General features: G+C 54.0%; 1 protein-coding gene across 9 annotated transcripts in view; it reads left to right on the top strand.

Moving 5' to 3' along the window:
* PIK3R5 (phosphoinositide-3-kinase regulatory subunit 5) overlaps positions 1-23,033 on the top strand; it is a 65,343-nt gene extending 42,310 nt beyond the window's left edge. For 3 of the 9 annotated variants that reach the window (XM_045889871.3, XM_064583696.1, XM_045889872.3), the window contains 17 exons: positions 1,171-1,271; positions 3,566-3,634; positions 4,373-4,511; positions 12,333-12,402; positions 14,232-14,406; positions 14,899-15,052; positions 15,302-15,385; positions 15,663-16,413; positions 16,520-16,682; positions 17,012-17,119; positions 17,565-17,693; positions 17,802-17,895; positions 18,007-18,083; positions 18,724-18,817; positions 18,898-18,980; positions 19,447-19,559; positions 19,668-23,033. In XM_045889871.3, coding sequence (XP_045745827.2) covers positions 1,171-1,271; positions 3,566-3,634; positions 4,373-4,511; positions 12,333-12,402; positions 14,232-14,406; positions 14,899-15,052; positions 15,302-15,385; positions 15,663-16,413; positions 16,520-16,682; positions 17,012-17,119; positions 17,565-17,693; positions 17,802-17,895; positions 18,007-18,083; positions 18,724-18,817; positions 18,898-18,980; positions 19,447-19,559; positions 19,668-19,815 — 2,552 coding nt within the window. In that variant the 3' untranslated portion in view covers positions 19,816-23,033. Of the gene's footprint in view, positions 1-1,170; positions 1,272-3,450; positions 3,635-4,372; positions 4,512-12,332; positions 12,403-14,231; positions 14,407-14,898; positions 15,053-15,301; positions 15,386-15,662; positions 16,414-16,519; positions 16,683-17,011; positions 17,120-17,564; positions 17,694-17,801; positions 17,896-18,006; positions 18,084-18,723; positions 18,818-18,897; positions 18,981-19,446; positions 19,560-19,667 lie in introns of all 9 variants that reach the window. The other 6 variants (XM_064583692.1, XM_064583693.1, XM_064583694.1 and 3 more) reach the window with 4 other exon arrangements.
* Positions 23,034-25,067: the final 2,034 nt, after the last annotated feature.

Raw genomic sequence — 25,067 nt, 5'->3', positions numbered from 1 at the left:
GGTTCCTTCCCTGGTTCCTTCCTACCTCAGGACCTTTGCACTTGCTGCCTGGAACAGCACATAGCTGGCTCCTTCTCATCCAGGTCTCAGCCCAAGTGTCACCTCCTCTGAGAGGCTTTCCTTGGTCTTTGGGATTACACAGATGTAGATTAAAACTGCCTCTCTCTGGTTGCTATCACCTCACACAAGTCGCTTAACCTCCCAGGAACCCCACCTGCCTCGGCCATAAAGTGAGAGTAGCGACAACAGGGGCCACTTCCTGAAGGGAGGATGGGAGACTCCGTGGGGCAGAGTGTATGCAAGAGCATAGCACCTTATGGGCACACAGTAGGTGCTCAGTAAATGGTAGTTTGCTTCCTGCCTAGGGTTTGACGGAGCCTAAGCATATAGAATGGAGTGTGTGTGTGGAGGGGCATCATTAAGTAAAAGAAGACAAAAATATCTGACTTTGGCCAATTTTACAAAACCCCGTGTCCACATGAAAACACTGTTAGGGTCTCCCCAACCTTGAAAGGAGCTGGTGCACCTGAAGGCGCGCGGAGCTCAAGTTCCACGAAACTCACGGCTGGTTCCCTTCCCGCCTCGCCCCTACTGCTCTGACCTCCACGCACACGCACACGCGCACACGGGCCCCCATGACCACCCCTTTAATTTCTAGGGGTTTGCCCTTGCTGACTGCAGGGAAACAGAGACCGACACAGGAAGGAAGTCTGGGGAAGTTACAGAATGACCAAGTGCTCACTCGGGCTTTCAAGAGATAAAGGCATGGACCTTACCCCTTTCCTGCGCTCCCCTGCCCCGCAGTCCTGGGAAGCCCCACGGCCAGGAGAGCCTTGCTCTTGCTTCTGTGGGGCCCGCGGGAGCCGCGGCTGTTCTCCTCCTCCTTCCAGCACTCTCTGCCTCTGCGCTCCTTCTCTGCACCTTGCAGGTTCCAGCACCCCTGTGGGAAAGCGGGGACAGGGGAGGCTGTGGAAGAACCGTAGCTTCCCGGCCCATCTCTGTGTCTCTTGCAGGACTAAGACACTTGTCTCGATGAGGCATGACAGAGATGACTGTTGATCCAGAGTTTTCTCAGACTCTTACTTTAGCAAGGAGTGCCCCCGTGCAATCCCCGCGGGGATTCCCGCTGCTCTCCAAACCTGAGCTGAACTCACCTCTCTGCCTTTCCAGCTGGCCTGTGTCTCAACTGCTGGAGCCTGCAGGAGCTGGTCAGCAGGGACCCAGGCCACTTCCTCATCCTCCTGGAGCAGATCCTGCAGAAAACCCGAGAGGTGAGCGCCGGCCGGGGACCGAAGACGCAAGGGAAAGGTCCCCACGGAGTGTCGGTTCTGGGGTGCTTGGCCCGGCGTGGGGCTTGGCAAAGGCACTGGGAACCCCTGACTTTTCTGTTCCAGCACTGCTTGTGGATTGAAGGTTTCTGACTAGAAAGGAGGGGGGAAGCTCTCCCGAATTCCTTTCCTTGAAAAGATCCATAAAAGTAGACACAGAAGAGAAAAGTGATTAAACTGAGACCCTGTCTAAGAGCAGGTCCATAATAAATAGGCTTTTATGACTAAGAAGAGGGGTGTGTTTGAGGCTCAGCTGGGCTGGTCTTCCAGAACAGCTGGGAATCCCTACAGAGGATGCTGGCTCTCGTATAAGGAATTCTTAAGTTTTTTTTCTTTTTCTTTCTTTCTTTCTTTCTTTCCCTTTCTTTCTCTTTCTTTCTTTCTTTCTTTCTTTCTAAATACATGACTGAGTTGGAGGACATGTGACTGTCTCGGCTGTCCCTGGAAAGTCTTGTTTTATCAAGACGCCCAAGGTCCCAGTTCTGGTCCCACCATTTACCTAGTGCTGTTAGACCCTGATCACAAGCAGACCAACTCAGAAAAGCTAAACCACCTTTGGGGTTTATAAACTTTATAAACGCAAATATCAACTACCTTGTAACAATAGGGGAGGACTTGTAGAACGGATGGGGCAGCAGGTGTATTGGACACGTGGTCTGTTCAGGGTAAAGAAAAGGAGAATTCTCAATTTGAGCCTGTGGAGCCCAGCACAGATGGTGGGACTTTCTCTGCATCTTCAACGCCCACGAGTTCCAGAAGGGGCTGAGACCTTTAGCATGTTGACCAAAGAATTCTAAATCACGTGCGTATGTAGTCTGGTGGGTGGGTCAAAGGGATGATGCACCGAAGAATACGTAGACCTTGGAAAAAAATATGGAAAAAATGTTGCCTCAGTTACAGTAAAACAGATGCAAATTAAAACCGTAATGAGACAGTCTTTGCCTAGCAAATTAGCAAAAAAATTATAACGAGCAATGCAGGGAAGGGTAGAGTGAACCCGTGTTTTTGTATACAAGTATGGCATATTAAAATTGGCACCATCCTTCTGGAAAGCAACTTGGCAATGAGCTTCAAAGATCAGAAATATGTTTATCGTCTTTGACCCGTTGATCCCACTTCTTGAACTCGAACCTAGAGAAGTAATCCAAATTATGGAAAAAGGTAATGTGCACAGAGTAATGTGCATTGCAAAAAGATTTAAAACAGCCGGACGATAAGATAATCTCAAATGTCCAAAATGAAGCTAATAAATGACGGAGGTCTAGCAGAAGAAATATTATGCAGGTAATAAAAAGATGGGCATTGTCCAACGGCATAAACAAATTTTAAGGTACAAAAAAATTGCATCAGTAAGATTTATTAAATGGTTTAGTGAAAATTGACTAAACATTTGGAAAAATTCAGAGTGCGTTTCCTAGCGCATACCATACAGCAGATGGCATTCTAAGTGGATTAAAGATTTACATTTACGAAAACGAAGCTTCAGAGAAAAGAAGAAAAAAGATATATGAATATTTACATGATGCTTGCATGCCAAAGCAAAAACCTATAAGGGAAAAAAACTGAACACTTCTAATATCGGGACTTCAGGGAAAAAATCTATAAAATTAAAAGATACGCAACAGGGGCACCTGGGTGGCTCAGTCGGTTAATCGTCTGCCTTTGGCTCAGGTCATGATCCCAGCGTCCTGGGATCGGGCCCCATGTTGGGTTCCCGGCTCAACAGGGAGCCCGCTTCTTCCTCCCCCCACTGCTCATGCTCTCTGTTGCTCTCTCTCTCTCTCTCAAATAAATTTAAAAATCTTAAAAAAAAATACCACAAATTAAAAAAAAAATCTTTATAACAGAAATAAAAAGGAACTGCATAACTAGGAGCGGGGGAAAAGGCGGTCTTAGAGATGATGTAGCAAAACAGAAATTCATTTGTAATAATAATAACAGGTAAGAAGCATGAGGAGTAAAAATATACACACTATGATTTACACGTTTGCAGAGGAAAATACGTAGAGGAGAAATGGTGTCAGGAGAATCGTTGCGACATCAGCTGTGGTCGCTTTTGGAGGGGGGATATTGTGAGGGCTTTTTTTTTTTTTTAACTTGTATTTCCCAAATTTTTGCCTAGTGCTTACATTACTTTTCCCCAGAAGCAAGAAAGAAAAGAAAGGACAGAACGAGAAAGCGCTGCTCCGTTCTGCACCTGTGATGAGCCTCACGCTCCTCTCCTGTCCTGTCCACAGGTCCAAGAGAAGGGCACCTATGACCTTCTCGCCCCCCTGGCCCTGCTCTTCTACTCCACTGTGCTCTGCGTAAGTTCCAGCGCCCGCCAGCAGGGGGAGGCGGGAGGGGCCCTGGAGGGGCGGCCTCACCCCTCCAGAGACAAGCCGGGACCCTTGAAACAGGTGTCAGCCCTCTGATGGCTTCCGAGCGGCCCCCGTGAGAGGCCTCCAGAACTCCATGCAGGACGCCACGGTGCCTGGCACCTCCGGGTTCCCGTGGAGGGCCTGTTCACGAGGCGTGACGCAGGTCCTGCTGAGAGATTTTCGGTCCACCCCATTCTGTACCCCAGGAGTCAGTTCCCCCGGTGTGAGCATCCCGTCTTCACCAGGCCGGTGGCACCACATGACCGCACCTACGCGGGAGCCAGTCCACTTCCAAGCATAGACCTTTGCCTCCCGTGGGGATGTATAAATAGAGGTGGTTCAGGCACTGAAGACCACTCCCCCAAGCGAGTGGTAGCAATCGCACCCTTAGGCTGACCTCCCCGGTGACAGCTTTTCAGAGAGGCGCTCTTACGTACTGGGTATTATGTGTGGTGAAATCATGGCCCTTACAGTAATTGGGCCCCCCCGGGTGCCATCTTGCCCACCCGTAACTCACTCCCAGTGGTAACTTCCGGTTCTTTCTGACCTTGTCCCGGGACGCCCTGCCGCCAGGAACAGAGTGCCTTCTGTGGCACGTTCCAGAAAGGAGCAGGGTCTGTTCGGGAATATCAGTGAGCTCTCTCTCACCCAGACCTCTCTGCTCGCTGCTCCCTTTCCATCCAGACGCCACACTTCCCACCCGATTCAGATCTCCTTCTGAAAGCAGCCAGAACCTACCACCGGTTCCTGACCTGGCCTGTTCCCTACTGCAGCATCTACCAGGAGCTGCTCACCTTCATCGATGCTGAACTCAAGGCCCCAGGTGAGTGTTGGTGTGGCAGGCGCGTGGGGCCTTCATGGTGCACAAAGGATCCGATGGCTGACAGAAGTGAACACAGGCGGTAACTCAAGGAGGAATTCTTAGGGGAAGCTGAGCAGGGGTTCAAGGCAAGGAGACCCCACTGCATGGTCTGTGCCTGTGCTCTGGCTTGCCAAAGCGTCTCCGAGACTGCCCAGGTCAGACAGAGGGGCCCCCGCAATACTGACAAGAGGCCTTTGCTTGTCCTCTTTGCCTCAGGAGCGAATGGGGAAATGCGTGTGTGGATCGATTCAGTTCTGGTCAGGGGAGTGACCGGGGCTAGGAATGGACGGGTTGATGGGCGCCATGACAGGTATGGACAAGGGCCTGGGGCCAAGTTTTCACACGTGGGGTCTGGAAAGGAGGAATTCTTGAAAAATTGCAAGTGCTCTAATAAATACGAAAATGAGGGCCCAGCAAACTGTTCTAGAGCAAGAGAAAACCTAAGTAGGTAAGATTTACTGCAAGGTGGCCTGAGAGAGTAATTCATCAATGTCAGTAGCTCAAAGAAAAAACGTCACATAAACATCCTGATAGATGCCCTTAACACATTTGATAAAAGTCAGCATCCATCCCTAATATTCAAAACTCTTCTAATATATGGATACTATTAACACGTGGCAGTATTCTTTACAGCCCACCGTGAAATGCTAGAGGCATTTCCATTTAAGTCAGTAACCTTCCTCCTTGTGCTTATGGGGATTTTGCCTAGGCAAAAAGGCAAAAATAAAGAATATTTCTTCTTCCAGAGAAGATAACATTGTAATTATGCAGAGATCAAACAATTGCTTATCTGTCAAGACTAACAGAATCACCCAAAGAACTGACAGACCTAGTAAACAGGTAGCTAATGGCATTAACCAGTAAGGGAACATAGTGATGGGGGGGAAAAAAACATCTGTAATAGCAACTAAACATATAAAAGAAGTAAGAGATATGTGAATTACCTACATAGAGAAACAAACTTAAGGGTAAATAATTTAAGAGATGTGTTGCCAGATTGAGTCAGTATTGTAGTAACAGCAGGTGTTATAGAAATAAATACAAGTATGATAAAAAAAAAATACCAACCATATCTTTTAAAATTTACCAAAATAGATAAAGTCTGTCTGAAAGAATAAATGCTCTCCAGTAACATTTACTTATGCATTTATCATGTATGTATTGATGCATTCTTACAGGAGGAGAATGGGGTATTTCCCATACTAGGTCTTTGAAGGTTGTAACCATAACTATAAGGCTATAGGTATTAAAATAGTGCACTCTTGGGGCGCCTGGGTGGCTCAGTTGGTTGGGCAACTGCCTTCAGCTCCTGCAGTCCCGGGATCGAGTCCCGCATTGGGCTCCCTGATCCCTCTGACCCTCTTCCCTCTTGTGCTCTCTGTCTCTCATTCTCTCGCTCAAATAAATAAATAAAATCTTAAAAAAATAAAAATAAAAAAAATAAAATAGTGCACTGCTGGTATAAGAATAGATAAGTTAATGGAACAACATAGAATGGCTAGAAACAGGTTAAATATATAAAGATTTGTTATATGACCAAGTGACATCCTGAAACCAGTGATGAATCAAATCGGTCATTTGATAAATGGTATCAGGACCATTGAAAGACCACTAAAACTGAGTTACAGTTCTATCTCAAAAAAAAAAAAAAGAGTTCTATCTCAAACATAAAATAAATTTCAGGTAGATTAAAAGTTGGAAGTGTGGAAAACAAGACCACGAATGTAGTAGAAGAGAAGTAGGTTACATGAACCACCTAGAGTAGAGAAGAGATACCAAACGGCTACCCCCTCCCCCAGGCAAAAATGATAAAAGATAAGGCAGACAGATTTGAGAGCATAAAATTTAAAGCTTTTATATAGCTATTCAATCATTAAAGATATAGATACAGAGGTACCGAGGGCAAAAGATGTCGAGTCACTTGCTGAGTTAAAAAGCAGGTCCCCAGAATACTATGTATATTATAAATCTCATTTTTGGGTTTTGTTTTTTTTTTTCCTCTTTTAAAATTTGTACAGGTACCAGACCCTGTTTAGTGCCCACAGCACTTAGTTCTCATCATACACATTGAACACACACAGGACCGGAGTACCAAATCTTATTCCCCAGCAATTCCTAGAACCCTAGAGAGCTCAGGACTGAAGCTGTGTGTGTAAATTCCTTTGCAGGGATTCCTGACTTCCTTCCCCAATCATCTGATTTGTCTCCTCCCAGCCAATCAGCTGAGCTGCCCTCCCCCAAACAGTCAGCCTAGCTGTCTCCTCCCAGCCAATCAGTGGGTCTGTCTTCTCCCAACAGCCGTCTGCGGTTACAAAGGCGCAGAGCCCGGCACAGGTTAGGGTTGGCGGGCCCCAAAGCCCACCTGTTCCTGGGACCTCACTGCATGGTAGAGACTTGGGTGCAAGAATTTAGAAAACCACCAGGGCGCCTGGGTGGCTCAGTTGGTTAAGCGACTGCCTTTGGCTCAGGTCATGATCCTGGAGTCCCTGGATCGAGTCCCTGGATCGAGCCCCGCATGGGGCTCCCTGCTTGGCAGGGAGTCTGCTTCGCCCTCTGACCCTATCCCCTCTCATGTGTTCTTTCTCTCTCATTCTCTCTCTCTCAAATAAATAAAATCTTAAAAAAAAAAAAAAAAAGAATTTAGGAAACCAGGAAGGCCCTGAGGAGAAGGTGCTGGATGAGGACAGGTGCTCAGGCACGTGATGAATAGACAGTTTGCCAGTCTTAACTTTGCAAGGTGCGCTAGGTGAACCAGTTCAGTTCAGGGTTAATCTCTTCCATTCCCTTCCTTCCAACTCCTCCCACAAACCAACGGATCTGCATTGCGTCTGGGCTTCTTGCTGGTGACCAGAATTCCTTTAACAAGAAGGCGAAGCTTTTCTTCCTTTCTATAATGTAGGCAGGACGGATTCAAACTGCAGATACCTTGGCAGGGCCTTCAGTGGCTAAGCAAAGATCCAAGTGACTCTTTCTTACTTTGAAATGGGTACGGGCGGGAGATGTAGGGCTGGGGGAAGCTGTCACCTGCACGCAGGAAGACCGCCTCCCAATGTCAGGTAGAAGCAGCTGGCTCTTCTCCACTGAGTGCACGCTATGCCTTGAGATATTTGGGGAGCGGGCAGCTGAGCGGGGACTCTGTTCTGGGCAGCCCAGTGAGCATGGAGGGTGGGCTGTGGAGGGTGAGGGCCTGACACTGGGACGGGGGGGTTCCAAGCCTGGGGGACAAGAGCCAGGCAGAGCAACAATGGGAGCCGTTGATGGGATGAGGGCTCTTGGACTCAGAGTAGAGGACCCCGGGAAGCCCGGTCACTCCTGCTGAGAGCCTTCCCCTCGACATTGCCCCGGGGACCGTGTGACACCTCGGATGTCCTGGTGATGGAGAAGGCCAACACCCGGGTGGAGAGACTGCCTGTGCTAGGAACTCGTCCTCTTCCAGGGAAAGCAGAACCGAAGTAGGAAATCGCGGACCCTTTCGCACATCAGTTATTTTCAAACAGTTAAGAAAAACCACCCTCACCCGGATGAACATGTAGCGAGTCCTCGTCAAAGACGCTGCGCTCGTTACCGACGGAACCGGCGAGATGGCAGAGCTGGTTTAAAGGAGGGTCTGAGAGCCTGATAGAAGTTTCTCCATAAGCCGGAGTAAGATTGCAGAATTAGATGCGAAATGAGTTAATATCGTAGAGGGGGGTCACGCCGTAACCTGTGGGGTGCGCTTTTCGACCGAACAAAAATCCCTTCAATCGTCTCACACCCATGGGTTCACCTCTCACTTCTCAGAACCTCAGCCCTCGTCGGGGGCGACTGGTAAATTAAGCTAAATTACCCTTTCCTACATGATCCCGAAGTAGGCTTGTTAGAAAGCGCCCTAGCGAGCTTCTGTTACCGCCCGGGCGAATATTTTTGCCTCTTTGCAGAGTGTCCCCATCCCCAGTTCTCCCTGCTGAGGGAGGCAGCGGGGTGGAGGCTGGAACGGAGGCCACGGAATGAGCCCTCGGAGGGGAAGCCGAGGCTGGATCACGTAGTGGTTACCAGTACTTGGTATGAGGCCGTGGTGGGGTGGCAGACCTTTATTTCATTTATAGGAGCTTTTCTTCCTCATCCGTAGAATAGCAGCATAGCAACGCCTCCCTCTCGGAGCCCCGTGAGGGTTAATGCTGGCCTCCGTGGACTTCGCGTCGCTGGTGGATTGGGCAGTGGTACCGAAGACACAGGTCCTGACAAGGGACCTGGGGAGCCGGGCCCTCCACCCGTGGAGCCTTAGGGAGCCAGTTGCCATAGCGACGAGCGAAACAGTTGATCCCGCTTTGATGTGGCTGGGTGGGCAGAGGAAGTGGGCAGGTTATCGAGCGTTCGGGCCTCCCCCTTCTTCCTGGCTCCACCCCTGTCGGGTGGCCCCCCCGCCTCTCGTCTGGGGGTGGCAGGAAGCCTCAGGTCAGTGCTGCCGGCTCCCGCCCACCACAGCCCTCTTGGGTTCAGCCCACATGTTTGTTGAGTATTTGCTCCGAGCCCCCCGCACGGCTGCGTAGACCACAGTACTTGCCTGCAAAGGACAGATCCGTAATCGTGAGGGGCGACAGTGAGCATCATCCGGGAGTCACAGGACAGTTTCCAGAGCACACGCTGATTGCTCTCCGCCCAGACCTCGGCCCCTCTGGGCAGAGGGAAAAGCAGTATTCCCCCCATTTCATGCAGGTGAAAACCGAGACTCAGGGAAGTTTAATGTGTCTTGCCCACATTATGGAGTCAGGTGTGAGAGAGGGAACGCGGGCCTTGGTATGACCTCTGCTTTGTCACTTCCTAGCTGATGACCTTGGACAGGTTATATAAGCTCTCTGAGCCTCCCTGTCAAAAGTAGGACTGTAATTTTTGATGATGCTGCTGATGTTTGCATCTCCCGTGGGCTTCCCATGCGTTGACCGCTGCTAAGGGTTGGTCTCCCCTGTCCTCAGAACACCCCTTTGGGTATATAGTTTATTCCCATCTTCCAGAGGATGAACCTGAAGCCTAGACAGGTAGGTAGCTTGGCCACGCTCACAGAGCTGACAAGAGCTCTACCCCTTGAGCCTATGTCTGTTTGATCCCCGAAAGCCATATCCTTTGACTCCAGAAACCTATTCTCACATTTGCATAAAGCTCTTTCTGCCAGGAGGCATAGGCCGGGAGTTGCGTGTGACGGGAAAACCCGGGGCTGTCCCAGCTGCCATTTTGTAAGCACGTTCCTCTCTGGGCAATCTCGGCCGCTTTTCCTTTCACTTGGTGCCTTCGACCCTTCGACCTTCTGTCGAAGCAGGTACAAACCTAGATTCGGTCACTTTGGCTCATCAACTGGTGGCAGGTGAATTCTGAATAATCTTCAGTGGCCCTAAGTTTCTCTCAGGACATTACTGACCAGAGACATTTGCATTTCATACTTTTTTTGTCTCTGATTATGGAATAAAAGGTGTAGATCCCTTGAAGGAAAGTCAAGCATCATTGAATAGCAGGTAGGGCCTTTCCTCAAAGAACGCTCTGGCACCAAATGCATAGGTTTCCCCCCCACCCCAGACAACCACGAGTCCTCCAGCTCTCCAGACACCACCTGAGTGTCCCAATACCCGGCTCGGTTCTGACACTAGCTACCCAGAGTTAACGCAGACCCCACGGGTTAAGAGCTCAGTCCCACAGACTACACCCATTTCGGATGCCATTTGCAAGTCCCACTTTGATAAGAACCCAAAGTGAGAGACGCAACTGGCAGGGAAAAACATTATAATTGAAATCTACTCCTTACCTTTCAAAGTCTTAATTATCACTGACCAAAAGTGGTCTGTCCAAAAAAAAAAAAAAAAAAAATAGAACATTTAAAAATTTGAGTATTTGATGACACAACATCAGTGAAAGAGATTTTAATGATTGAAAAACAGTAGTTAGGAGGGACATAACATCACTTCTCTGGTATTCTTGTCAAAGATTCTTGCATCACTCCAATCCTGGGGTGACATGAGACACCCCAAATCGAGGGACATTCTACGGGAACCAATCAGGACACTTGGGTCAAGATCACGGAAGACCGGGACAGACTGAGGAAGCGTTATAGGTGGAGGAGGCTAAGGAGAAATAAGTCCATGCAGTGTGGGACCCTGATAGGATCCTGGAACTGAAAGAGGACATTACGACCACATAATGTATTTCTTGTATCACGGAGTCACAGGGGGAGATGTAGGGAAAGGAGTGGGGAGCCGCTGTTCCAGAAATCACGGGGTGGGATCAGAAGTAAGCTGGCTGCCCATAACAGAAACCCCTCCCCACCCAGTATAAGGCTGGTAGAAACTCATAAGGGTTTATTTTTTTCCTTCTATTAAAAAAAAAAAGTCCAGTGGAAGGCAGTCCACAGTTGGCACAGGAGTCCCACTAACATTCTAAACCAGGCCTTTCCTGGGCGCCTGGGTGGCTCAGTTGGTTAGGCGACTGCCTTCGGCTCAGGTCATGATCCTGGAGTCCCTGGATCGAGTCCCGCATCGGGCTCCCTGCTCGGCAGGGAGCCTGCTTCGGCCTCTGCCCCTCCCCCTGTTTGTGGTCCTCTCGCTTGCTCGCTCTCTCAAATAAATTCTTAAAAAAAGAAAAAAAAGAACCATTAAAAAAAACAATCTGGGGGCGCCTGGGTGGCTCAGTTGGTTAAGCGACTGCCTTTGGCTCAGGTCGTGATCCTGGAGTCCCGGGATCGAGTCCCGCATCGGGCTCCCTGCTCGGCGGGGAGCCTGCTTCTCCCTCTGACCCTCCCCCCTCTCATGTGCTCTCTCTCTCTCATTCTCTCTGTCTCAAATAAATAAATAAAATCTAAAAAAAAAATAAAAATAAACCAGGCCTTTCCTTTTATTCTGCTCCACCATCCTTAGCAGGGAACATCGGTCTTAATGCCACTTTGTGGTCTAATGGCTGCAGGAGCTCCGGCTTTCATGGCCCTATTCCAGTTAACAGAAAGGAGGAAAGCGGGGGTTGCAGAAAGGGGTGTTCCAGAAGCCCCACCCAACCCCTGCAAGGGAGGTTGAGAAATGTGACGTCTTGCTCTGTGCCCAGGGTCCCTTTGGTAAAGAAGGAGGATGGGTGTTGGGTGGATGCCCACAAGTCTCTGCTGCATGTGGCCCACCAGGAAGAGTGGCGTGGCAGAGCGGGTCTGGTCCTGTCGGGGTGACCGTGGGCAGGGCAGTGAAGGAGCGGGGTGGAAGGTCTCGCTTCACTCCCCCCAGAGCTGGAAGCCATCCCACAGACAGGAGGGTCAGGAGAAGACTGAGCAAGAGAAGTCTGCACGACAGCATTTCCCTGGGGGGCTTGCAGGGGGCGGGGAGGAGAGCTCGCCTCGGTCATGCACGCGAGTGGCCACCAGGTGGCGTCCCAGGTCCTGATAGCGGTAGCCAGTTTCAGGGACTTTCCTATCAAAATAGACAAAAGGTTAACTTTTTTATTGGGGGCAGAGGCAGGGCTCAGCCTGGGAGGGACAGCAGCAGGGAGGGCGAGCTGCCCTGAGAGCCAGTGGGAAGCTGGGCAGAGGCTCAGAGGGCTGGAGGAGACTGAGCTGGGGGCCCACACACGCTCGGGGGAGCCGAGAGAGGGTCAGGGAACCCCTGGGCAGCCACAGGCTGGCCACCCTAAAGCCTCAGGTAGTACACCCACCGTCTGCGGGGAGCAGAGCTGCATGGGGCCTGAGCCTCATCGCGGGCAGGGCGGGGCCACTGGGAGGCCCAAGGCCATGACTGCTGAAGTTGCAGATAAACCTACCAACTCTGTTTGTTTTGGCAACAGGAATCACCTACCAGCGACTGGTGAGGGCCGAGCAGGGCCTGCCCATTAGAAGTCACCGCAGCTCCACCATGTGAGTGTTCTTGAGGGGGGTTCTCCCATCCCCAAACCCACACCGTCCCCCCTCCCAGCCCCATGCATCTGGTTTTCCCTCCAACACTGTACCCCCCCGCCCCAGCCACCAACAAACAGTCTTCGAGAGGACCAGAACGCCTTGGAATAGTTGGTGATGCTTTGTACATAAGGTGGTTTCTCTGGGCTGAGGGGTTTTCCTCCGAGTTCTAAATGGCTCGGAAACTTAAACAACAAACGTTAAAAACCACCTGCACCGATCAGGCCAGGTCCTGGGCACACATGACCTCACTTTGCCCCCACTTTTCAGATGGGGAAACTGGAGGTCAGAGAGGCCGAGTATTACTTCCCGATGGTCACACAGCTAGTAAGCGTCTGAGCCGGGATTTAAGCCTCAGTCTTACTCAAAAGCCCACGTGCTTTCTACGATGTCTTTCTGCCTGTTACTAAAATAGCATTTTCCAAACTTTTTTCGACAGTAAAAAATGCATGTTATTTTATTTATTTATTTATTTTATGTAATCTCTACGCCCGAGTTCTGTGGGGCTCGAACTCACGACCCTGAGATCAAGAGCGGCATGCTCCACCAACTGAGCCAGCCAGGCACCCCTAAACAATGCATTTTATATGAAAGCCTACGTTCATATACACGCAAACGCACACGCACACGCACGCAGAACTGAAATGAGTTTTAGGTGAACACACGTGCCCAGAAGGCATGCAGGGGGAGGGCATGCGCCTGGCTGGTCGCGTCCTGCACACAGCGGAGCTCAGCACACGTACGTGGAAGGAGTGAGCAAGCACGCGGTGGAGGACAGTGGCTCAGGCAGGGGCGGCTTGTGCAAGCCTGTCCCCTTTTTCTGACAAATAGAGAAATCAACATTAGTTTCCCCCCTATAGGATGGGGACTCTGATAGAGCCCGGTCCCGTCCGGGGGGGCCCTGACCCGGGGCGGCCATCCGCAGAGACGGGACAGGAGGGCCGCCTTCACCTTGCTTCTCTGCACGGAGCCTGGGGGGGCGGGGGACAGTGCAAGCAGCTCACACCAAAGTCTCTACAGCTGGGATATTGTGATGTCTCCAACACGCTTCGAGAAAACACAGAGACGGAGGGGAGGGCCGATGTGGGCGAAGTGAGAACAGTCGTGTGGCTGTTAACTGAGCCATCGACACCTTGGGGGGTTCACGATTCTTTGAACATTTGGGTCTGTCTGAAGTTTTCCATGATGAACAGAATGTCAAGGCTGGCCCAGAGAGGGAGCCCAGGGTCCAGGAGAGGAGAGGCGGGGGAGAGGGGGGGCGGGGAGGCTGGGCACACAGTCCGCTCCCAGCCCCGCACAAGCTAGCTGGGGTGATGGCTTTCGGGAGTTAGAAAAGGGGCCCCCTGTGAGCTGCAGGCTCACAGGCAGCCTTGACGCCTAGCCTGAACTTCCAGGCCAGCCTGCGTGCAGGTATGTGGCCGCCCGGCTCCCTCCCCCCTGCAAAATGAGCCCCTAGCTCCAAGTCACCTCCCTTGAGAGGGCAGTCCTCTTGAGTCCTCCTTCCATCCATTCCGACGTCCTGTAGGAAAAATGCTGATATAAAAATTAAGGTGAAGTTCCTTTTGTAAAAATGAAGTCCCGCTTTCAAAAGGCCCTTTGAAAACACTGGCTGAAAAATACTCAGGAGTAGACCGTAAGCTTTGCACTTGGACCTGGGACCCTTGAGCCAGCCCCCTGCCTCTCCCCTGGCCTCAGCCACCAGGGGGTTGGGGCTCAGCAGCTCCGCCAGGCGCCAGACGTGAGGGGCTGCACTGTCCCCACCCCCCAGAGCCTGCCCTCTGTGTCCCCAGCACCGTGCTGTTGCTGAACCCAGTGGAGGTGCAGGCTGAGTTCCTCGCCGTGGCCAACAAGCTGAGCGCGCCCGGGCACTCGCCCCACAGCGCTTATACTACCCTGCTCCTGCACGCCTTCCAGGCCACCTTCGGGGCCCACTGTGACCTCCCAGGGCTGCACGGCAGGCTGCAGGTACGTGCCTGGGGCCCCGGGGCCTTAGCGTCACCGTGGCTGACGTGGCAGGGCAGTGGCTGGAGGGCTGGCCACACTGAGAGGTTTCGGTGGCACTGGATCCCGACAGAGGTGGGTGGCAGCCTGGGCAGGGGGCTGGGCAGGAGCCTCTGAGGATGGCGTGGGCCGGGCGGCTGGGAACAGGCTGTAGAGGGAAGCTGGAAGACCTGACTTCTAGTCCTAGCTCTGTGGCCCTGGACAGCCCCCTCCCCTGTCTGGGACGTGGCGGGGAGCTGTGAAGGACCCTCCCCCAACTCGGCAGTGCCCTGGCTCTGGGCCTTTCCTGAGAAGAGGGGCCCGGGGAGCCCCACGGTCAGGTGTGGGGGGAGGTGGGTGCCGAGGCAGGGGAGGAGATGGGCCACGGCCGCCATCGGGAAGACCCTAGGAGCTCGAGGAGTCGGGCAGCCGAGCCTTGGTTCGGGGGCGTGAGCCCGTCTCCTCCTGGGCTTTCAGTCCAAGAGCCTGGCCGAGCTCGAAGACATCTTCACGGAGACTGCGGAAGCTCAGGAGCTAGCTTCTGGCATCGGGGACGCAGCCGAGGCCCGGGAGTGGCTCAGGACCAGGCTGCAGGCGGTGGGACAGAAAGCTGGCTTCCCCGGCGTGTTAGGTGAGGCTCTTGGGAGAGCGCGGTGCCTTTTCCCCGGGTGGTGAGCAGTCCAAGTCGGCCGGTGGTTCTGCCCCACACCGCCCGTGGGGGACCCAGGCTCTCCTCATCCGGGTGCTCCCCCACCCCCGAGGGCGGAAAGAGGCTGGCCAGCTTCCCACTCGGCCCCGGCCCCGTCCAGCTGTGTGGCCGGCGCTGGTCTCTTCTGTGAGCCCCTTCCAGCCCTCACCCCCTGTCCCCCTGTTCTAGCAGACACTGCCCAACCTGGCCAGCTCCGCACCATCCCCATCCCTGTCGCCAGGTGTCACACGTACAGCTGGAACCAGGACAGCTTTGGTAAGCAGCTGGCTGGGGCCCTCGTGGCGCCCACCCCGCACCCCCTGGGGTGGGGCGGGGGGGGGGGAGCTGCTTCCTGGTCCTGCCGCCGGCTGCCTGGGCAGGCTCTAAGCAGAGCAGGGGGCGGTGCTCAAGTCCTGGGCTGCACTTCACCTCCTTCTGCCCTCGCCCTCCTCCTCCTCCGGCTGGTCTGAGCCTGTCGCCCCTTCCGAGGGGGTGCAAGAGGGGTTTCAAGGACCCCGATGCCCAGACGGTGCCTCCCCTGGCTTCCCTGCAGACATCCTGCAGGAAATCCTGCTCAAGGAACAAGAGCTGCTCCAGCCAGGGATCCTGGGGGACGATGAGGAGCAGGAGGAGGAGGAGGAAGAGGAGGAAGAGGAGGAGGACTTGGAAACGGACGGGCATTGTGCCCAGAGGGACTCCGTGCTCTCCACCAGCTCGGCGGTCTTCCACGACTCCACCCTGTCCCTCGCCTCGTCCCAGGCCTCGGGGCCCACCCTCTCCCCGCAGCTGCTGACCTCCTTCGTCTCGGGCCTCTCGGACGGCATGGACAGCGGCTACGTGGAGGACAGCGAGGAGAGCTCCTCCGAGTGGCCCAAGAGGCCGGGCGGCCAGGAGCGCCGGGGCCACCGCAGGCCTGGGCAGAAGTTCAACAGGATCTATAAACTCTTCAAGAGCACCAGCCAGCTGGTGCTGCGGAGGGACTCCCGGGGCCTGGAGGGCGGCTCGGGCTCAGGCTCGAGCCTGCCACTGCGGCGGGCCGGGAGCCTCTGCAGCCCCCTGGACGGCCTGCTGCCACCGCCGCCGCCACCGCCGCCCCCCACGCGGGCCCAGCGCTCGCGCTCCCTGCCCCAGCCCAAGCTCAGCGCCCAGCTGCCCAGCTGGCTCCTGGCCCCCGCCTTGCGACACCAACGCCGCCGGCCCTTCCTGAGCGGGGACGAGGACCCCAAGGCGTCCACACTGCGCGTCGTGGTCTTCGGCTCCGATCGGATTTCGGGGAAGGTGGCTCGGGCCTACAGCAACCTGCGGTAGGAGCTGGACCCGGGGGCCTCGCTCTGCCCTGGGGGGGCGGCGGGGCGGGGGGGCTGAGGGTCCGAGAGGGACCACTCCTCTCCTCGCCTTCTTCTTTACCAGGCAGCTAGAGAACAACCGCCCGCTCCTCACACGGGTCTTCAAGCTTCAGTTCTTCTACGTGCCCGTGAAGCGAAGCCAGGGGACCGGCTCCAGCGCCTGCCCCCCCGCTGCCAGCCAGACGCCCCCACCCCCCCCAGACTCCCCGAGGCACCCCAGCCCTGCGGTATGCCCCCAGCCCCGGGCCACATGCAGTGGGGGCGCAGAGTGGGCACCTGCAGGTCCCGTGACCCGACGGGGGCTGGTGAGAGGTTGCCAAGAGCAGTCACCGTGTCTAGGCGACTGCAGTCGCCTTCTCCCGCTTGAGCCTCGCTCTGGGGAGCAGCTCCTGCCCTGCACGTGGGGGCGGCGCTTTGCTGTGTGACACAGACTAAAGATTCGCAGACTTCTCTCAGGGCCGGGAGGAGCTACGGTTGGGGCCGCAGATGCCATCTGGGGCCCCAGATGCCATCTGGGGCCCCGGGGGGCTGGAATGACTCTCACCCCTTGCCCCAGGAGCTGGAGAGCACCAATGACATCTCCCACTACCTCGGCATGCTCGACCCCTGGTACGAGCGCAACGTGCTGGGCCTCATGCACCTGCCCCCCGAAGTCCTGTGCCAGGTGAGTGGCCCCCGGGGGGGCGGGGGGCACCAACTGCAGTCGCACGGCGCTGCTCGGAGGCCCTGGTTTCGGGGGATCCAGCTTGAGGCCTCCAGGGAGGACCGGGGTGAGAAGTGCGACTGAGCCCAAATCGAGGGCAGTGTCACGGCGGGTCCCAGCAGGGTCCGGGGGACCTTAGGCTTCAGCCCCCTTCCTCACTTCCTCCGGCTTTGTCCAGCTCGGCCAGGGCCCTCCCTGGTGGCCCTGGTGTCCGGTGAGGGTGGGCTGTGGGTCGTCCCCCGACCATTGTGTGTCCTGCTTTGATCCCACCACCCCCTTGCCTGGCTTGGTCTGCCTTGTCTCCACACGTGTGTGTGTCCGTGTCTCCTGCCCTCACGTTCCCTTGCTCCCTCGCTCGCTCGCTGGCCACCAGTGCCTCTGACCGGGCTCCGCCGCCCACCCTCAGCAGTCTCTGAAGGCGGAGCCCCGGCCCCTGGACGGCTCCTCGGCCCAGCTGCCCATCCTGGCGGACATGCTCCTGTATTACTGTCGCTTCGCGGCCCGGCCAGTGCTGCTGCAGGTCTATCAGACAGAGGTAAGGACCCCCCCACTGCAGGCACCGCCCCACCCCTGCAGCCAGCAGCCCCGGGGCGGGGGGCCACTCCGGGAGGTCCCCACTGACGCCGGCCCTTGCCCTCTGCAGCTGACTTTCATCACCGGGGAGAAGATGAAAGAGATCTTCATCTACTCCCTGGAGCTGGGTCACTCGGCCACCACGCGTGCCATCAAGGCTTCGGGTGGGTGCTGCCTGAGCCCCGGGGGAGACGGGGCCCGGGAGGTGGCGGCCCCGGGGTCTGGGAGGGGTACCGGAAACGAGAGGGAGTGAAGGTCTGTCCCGTGTGGCCCAGGTCCTGGCAGCAAGCGTCTGGGCATCGATGGTGATCGCGAGGCCATCCCTCTAACACTACAGATTATTTACAGCAAGGTGAGGCTGCTGCTTGGGACCCCTGTCCCTCTGGGGCCCGTTCCTGACCCGTCCTCACCCAGAGTCAGCCCCTCCCGCGCGATGTGCCCGGGCCCCAGTCTTTAAGCTGGGAGGCTGCAGCAGGCTCCCCTGGACAGAGGGGAGGGGGTGAACATCCTTCTCCCCTTGGGCCTCCAAAGCGCCCCCCCCCCCCCGTGTGCTCTCCCCCCACCTGGATGTGCTCAGCAGCTCCCGGGAAGTGTTCGGGCCTGGCTGCTGGGCTGAGGGTGAGGGGTCCAGAGGCACAGTGAGGGAGAGCCCAGCGTCCACGGGGCTGGCGTGCCTGGCTGGGTGCATGGGAGGGGGCCATGTCGGAAGGGAAAGGGGGGATCTGGAGGGCCGGAGTGTGGGAGGGGCGCCCATGAGCCCACCATAGGGAGCGGGTGCTCCGAGCTCTCGTGCCCTCAGATCCATGGACCAGGCCAGCGACCTAACGCTCCTCCCCGGAGTCATCAGGGTCTATAGGGGATCGGGAGTCGGAGGGCTCTTGGTGCAGAAGCGAGCCGGCGAGAGCTTCCCGGCGGGCGCCGACTGCAGGCAGCTCCCTGTGGCTGGTGGGCCCCGGGGGCCTCCGGCTGAGAGGGTCTGGCTGCGTTTCCAGGGGGCCATCAGTGGACGAAGCCGCTGGAGTAACATGGAGAAGGTGTGCACCTCGGTCAATCTCAGCAAGGCCTGCCGGAAGCAGGAGGAGCTAGGTGAGGGGGCGCAGGGGCGCGGCGGGGCGCGGCAGGGCGGCGGGGCCCCGAGCCTGGCCTGAGCCGCCCCTGCCCCTCAGACTCCAGCATGGAGGCCCTGACGCTAAACCTGACAGAGGTGGTGAAAAGACAGAACCCCAAGTCCAAGAAGGGCTTCAACCAGGTAAAGACGCCCCCCTCTCCGCCGTCGTGCCTTCCAGAGACCCTGGCGCGGGTGGGCGCCTGTGTGCGTGCATGCGCGGGTGCGGGTGGGGAGGGGAGGCAGGCTGGGGGTGCGGTTTGGGGTGCACACACTGTGGGGTGCCCTACGGGCGGATGTGTCTGCGTGCAAAGGCTCTGGCGGGCAGCCGGGGGAGCCCTGGGTGCGCGCAGAACGGCTCCGTGTTGGGGACCCCGGGCCTCACAGTGGGGCCGTGGGAACTTCTCCTGGGGGCACTTGTTTCTTCCAGACTCAGGGAGGGTGGAGGCCGGAGAGGAGGCAGGGCCTCGCGGAGGCTGCCGGACCCTCGCCCGAGCTGGCCGTCAGTCCCGCAGAGCTGCTGCCGGGGTGGCCTGAGGCAGAGAGCCGCCGAGGGCTGGCGGTTCTGGGGCCGGGGATCGGGGAGGACTGATGGCGGCCTTGCTTCCAGATTAGCATGTCACAGATCAAAGTGGACAAGGTGCAGATCATCGGCTCCAATGGCTGCCCCTTCGCCGTGTGCCTGGACCAGGATGAGAGGAAGATCCTGCAGAGTGTGGTCCGGTAGGAAGGGGGGCCCAGGGAAGGGGCCCGCCTCTGCGCCGCGTGCTAGAACCCCGGAAGGAGCTGCAGGGATGGAGGGGCCTGCCCTTACTCCGGCCTGCCCCACAGGTGTGAGGTCTCACCTTGCTACAAGCCAGAGAAGAGCAGCCTCCGCTCCCAACCCCAGAGGACCCCGGACCCGCCAGCCCAGGCCCCGCCGGACCTCTGCTCCCTCCTCTGCCTGCCCATCATGACGTTCAGTGGAGCTCTGCCCTAGTGGGGCCCTCACCAGCCTGGACAGGAAGCCCTGGGCAGGCAGCCTCCTGGGAGGCCCTCCCCACACGGTGGCCTCGAGGGTCTCGCTCCCTCTGGGGAACTAGATGGCCCTCTGTTGGATCAGGCCCTGCTATGGGCCCTGCAGTGGACAGTGGGCAGGGGATTGGTGGTTTCTGGGCCCTCGGGCTGTGTTTAGGAAAGACACAGGCATTAGGGAGAGAGCGGCTGGCCACACTGCCCCTCAGATTCCTCACGGTAGAGAGGAGAGGGATGGATGAGCTGACCTCCAGAGGCCCCGGCCACTGGTGTGGTCTAGGATCCTTTCTAGAAAGATCTGAGGCTCTGGTGCTCTGGGGTGTGGTTTAGGCCTCCTCTCCCAATGCTTGGCTGGACCCCCCGCCTTAGTCTGTCAAAATCTTGGGGGGCCCTTTGTATCTGGGGTTCAGTCCCCTCTACTCTGGGGCTCAGGTGGTAGTAACAAGACTAGGAATTTCTTCCCAGACCTTCAGTACCACCCCATCTCTTTCTCTCTCTCTCTCTCTCTCTCTCTCCCCCCCACCCCGTGTCTCACAAGTTCCCTGGGTCTTCTGAAAAACAGCACTAATACTTTACCTGTCTACTCTCAGCCCCTGGAACATATTCTCTCAGGAGCCCCTTTCTGGATCTGAGAGCCTTGGGAGACAGGACAGGCATAGATTCAACAGCTCGGTTACCTTCTAGCTCAGTGACCAGAAGGAAGTGAATTAGCTTCTCCGAGCCTCCACATCCTCAGCACTAAGACCTTCAGGGGTTGAAAAGAAATCATCCGCTAAGCACCTGGCCCAGTGGCTGGCTCATAGCTGGTGCTCAGTACAGATGAGTGGCCTCATCCTTAAGCGCCAGCGCCCCCCCTGCCTGGCACTGGGACACGCTCATGGCCTCTGGGATGCTCTTCATTCACCCTTGAGGCAGAACCTAGACTGAGGGAGTGAGGAGTGGTCAGTTTTACCCTCTGAAGGAGGAATGGCCTTGGCGAGGCTAGGAGGAGGGTTGCACGGGTATCCCCAAGCCCTCGCCGACTTCTCTCCCGGGTTGGGCCCCGTGACTCCCGCTCCCACGTCACGCCTTAGGCTGGTGCACATTGCATATAGAGGCTTCCAGCCCCAAAGTTCACTGGCACCATTCTGGCGTCTGGGCGGGATCCTGGAGGGGTCGAGGGAGAGCCTGGCTGGAGGAAATGGGTCACAGGACGTGAGAGCCAAAAACGTAAAGCTGGCGGGTTGGAGTGGTTTGGAAGCTTGAAGCAAACGTGGGCTAGGGTGGTAGTGGGGGAGGGCAGGGCTGAGGACCAGGATTTGGACGGTACAGGTGGAGAAGGTAGCCATGGAAGATGATCGTATCCTGCTCAGCGCCTCTCCGTCCCCTCCTTCTCCTGCTTCACCCGGCTCCAAAGGTTCTGGGCTTACAGGAGCCCCCGAACCCCAGCCTGGACCACTCACCACTGGAGAGAAGTGAACAGAGCCGGCTCCCACCCTGTGTCACCGTCCCTCCCCTGTCCTCACCATTTGTACTTGCTCCAGGCTCCAGAGAGCGGTCGGCCATATACCTTCCATAGTCTTTTGTTGGGTGAACAGGCTACTACATGATAAACCTATATCCAAGAATAAACGAATAGAATTTAATATTATTTTCAAATAAAACTTGGTTAGTCTCGTATTTCTTGACCCCCAGTTATTTTGCTGCACGATGAGTAACTGCTCGTTGCTTCGTTAACATCAACCAGTGCACACACAGCAGCAGCAGTCAGTTCTTGGGGGTTGTCCTGTTTCTCTCTTTGTGCACGAGAAGGGTAAGCAGAGACATAGGATGCCTCCTAGGGCCTGGGCCTGGAACCGGCACGGTGCCTCTTCTGCCAAAATTCAATTGACCCAAATCAAGGAAGCATATCAACCCATAGATTGAATAAACTTGGCAGATCTCACACAGGATAAAAACAAAATCACACGAGAAGAGGACTTCACTTCTGATAGTCTTCCCAAAATCCCATAGCCCCAGTCTGATCATGAGGAAAATCCCAGACAGATCCAGATTATGGGACATTCTATACGAAGGTCTGACTAGTACTCCACCAGGAAGTCAGTGTCATGAAAAACAAGGAAGGGCTGAGAAACTCAAAAACCAAGGAGACAGGAAACCTGAAAACTAAATGCAATATGGTACTCTACACTGGATCCTGAAACAAAGAGGATATTAATGGAAAAACTGGTGAAATCCCTATAAAGTCTGGAGTTTAGTTTTTTAAACACAAACACACACACACACACACGCACACCTCATTGTAAGACTCCTGGGGGAGAAAAATGTAATGAAAAAATCTTAAAGACAGGGGCGCCTGGGTGGCTCAGTCGTTAAGCGTCTGCCTTCGGCTCAGGTCATGATCCCGGGGTCCTGGGATCGAGTCCCGCATCGGGCTCCCTGTTCCGCAGGAGGCCTGCCTCTCCCTCTCCCATTCCCCCTGCTTGTATTCCCTCTCTCGCTGTGTCTCTCTCTGTCAAATAAATGAATAAAATCTTTAAAAAAAAAAATCTTAAAGACAAAGGAAAAAAATATATAGTTTATCTTCAAAAGATCAACAGTTAAACTGAGAACTCCCTTCTCAATAGAAACATTGGAAGCCAGAAGACAATGAAATGATATCTTTTAAGTGCTGGAAAATTCAATCTAGAATTGTTCAATGATTTTTGTTTTTAATTTTATGCTGCTCACAAGAGACACACTTTAATAACACAGAAAGCCCGAAAACAAAAGGATTGAAAGGGTAACACCATACAAACCTGACCCAAAAAGCTGGCGGTATTACGCTAATATCAGACAAAGACTTTAAGGCAAGAAGCATTAAAAAAAAAAAAAAGGGACATTTGATAAAGATCAAAGAGTCAATCCAACAAAAACATATCACAATCATAAATCTGTATGCATGCAATAACATAACTTTAAAATTGTAAAGCAAAAATTGACAGAATTAACATCTCCACAACCATAATGAAGGACTTTATTACACCTCTCTTAGTAGCTGATAGAACAAATAGACAAAAAATAATAGAGATATAGAGGATCTGGACAACACAATGAACACATTTGATCCCGTTAAAATAGAACACTGCCCAGACACAGAATTCACATTATCTCAAGTACAACTAGAATATCAAATTTCAAATGACTGAAATCAAAGGGAGTATATTCATCTCAATCCTAAAGAAAGTAGAAGAAAGGAAAGAAGTGTAAGAGCAGAAATCTATGAATTAAAAAACCAGTGTACTAGTGGATAAGGCCCTAGCAAACAAATGATCAATATGTGTGGAAAAAAGGACATCTCTACAGATCCTATGTACACTAAAAATATAATGAAAGGATATTATAAATTCACCAATAAATTGGCAATTTGGATAAGATGGAGAAGTTTCTCAGAAGTACAATTTGTGAAAGAAATGGATTTCCTGGATAGGCAAATATATATTCCAGAAAAGGAGACTATTCCTTTCTTAACTAGCCTGGCAGCCAATCTTTCTTTCTGCTGCCCCTGTACTTAGCATATTTCAGGATATCATAGAATTGGAACCATATAGTAACTAGCCTTTTACAGACTGGCTCATCCACTTAGCAATATGTAGTAAATGTTCCTCCTTGTCTTTTCATGGCCTCACGGTTCATTTCTTTTTGTTGCTGAATGATATTCCATTTTATTGATGTGCCCCAGTTTGCTTCTCCACTCGCAGACTGAGGACATCTTGGTTGATACCAGTTTTGGGCAATTATGAATAAAGCTGATATAAACATTCATGTGCTGGTTTTTGTGCAGACATATGTTTTCAGCTCGTTTGAGTAAATACCAAGGAGCACAATTGTTCCATCATATGGTATATTTAGTTAAAAAAAACAAAAAACAAAAAAAACCCGCCAAGCTCTTCCAAAATGTCTGTGCACTTTTTCATTCTTATCAAATGAATGAGAGTCCCTGTGGCTCCACATCCTCATCAGCATTTGGTGGCGTCATGGTTTTTTGGATTTTATCTATTCTAGTGGGTACGTGGTGATGATATCTCATTGTTGTTTTAATTTGCAAGTCCCTAGTAACGACGATGATGACGTTGAGTATCTTTTCATGTGTTTTTCATGTGAATATCTTCTTTGGTGAGGTATCTCTTCAGATCTTTTGCCCATTTTTTAAGTGCGTTGTTTATTTTCTTCTTGTTGAGTTCTAAGAGCTCTTTGTATATTCTGGATACAAGTCTTTTATCAGATACATGTCTGACGTATATTTTCTCCCATTCTGTGGCCTGTCTTTTCATTCTCTTAACAGTGATGCCTTTTTCAGAGCAAATGGTCTTAGTTTTAATGACGTCCAATTTATCGATTTGTTCTCCTCTAACAGCTTGGAGCTTCCTCTGGGGCCCTGGACGCACTGGTCTGTCATCATCCTCAGACCTTTCCCTGAGGTCCCTGACATCCAAGTCATGCCTCCTCCAGTGGATCAGCTCTCCCACAACCCCTGGGGCAGGGAATGTCTACATCCCCTTCAGTCCGCTCAAAGCAGAGGCATCAGAGCTGTTTCCAGCCCCTTAGCAGAGATGTGTGTGGACCCCACCTGTCTGGTGCCTGCCCAGGGCTTCGGACTCTCCTCCCCCACTGTCACACCCACCACCCCCTCCAGCACTGGGATCCAGCCTGTCGCCCTGGGGGTGGCCGGTGGGGGCTTCTCCCTCCTTTCCCATCTCTGAATCCCTCTATTTCCTCAACCCTACCGGTAAAATCAGGGTAAAGGTAGCTGGCTATCCTGGAAGCGGCTGTCCTCCCCATCTCTCTGGGGGCAGAGACAGACAGGTGGCAGACTGTCCCTACCTGGGCCACTTTATTTCTCTCTCTTCCTTGCAGCAAGCACATGTGCGTCCTGGCTCCGACCACAGTCCCCTGTGTCTTGGTTTGCTCAGGCTGCCATCACAGATACCACAGAGTGGGCAGCTTAAACAACAGACATTTATTTCTCACAGTCTGGGGGCTGGGACATCCAAGATCAAGGCGCCGGCAGATTCTGCGTCTGGTGAGACCCCACCTCCTGCTTTGCAGAGGGTCACCTTCTCACTGTGTCTTCGCGTGGTGGAGAGAAGAAGCTCTTCCTCGGACACCGGGGCTCTACCCTCATGATGTCATCTAGACCGAAATCCCTCCCAAAGTCCCCACCTCCTAATTACCATCACACTGGAGGGTCAACATATG

The sequence above is a fragment of the Mirounga angustirostris genome, unplaced genomic scaffold (assembly GCF_029215605.1).
Source record: "Mirounga angustirostris isolate CCGP_5_RB_7025 unplaced genomic scaffold, mMirAng1.0.hap1 SCAF_17, whole genome shotgun sequence".
NCBI lineage: Eukaryota > Metazoa > Chordata > Mammalia > Carnivora > Phocidae > Mirounga > Mirounga angustirostris.
Note: the sequence above shows the minus strand (reverse complement) of the source record. Positions and strands in the feature narration are given on the sequence as shown.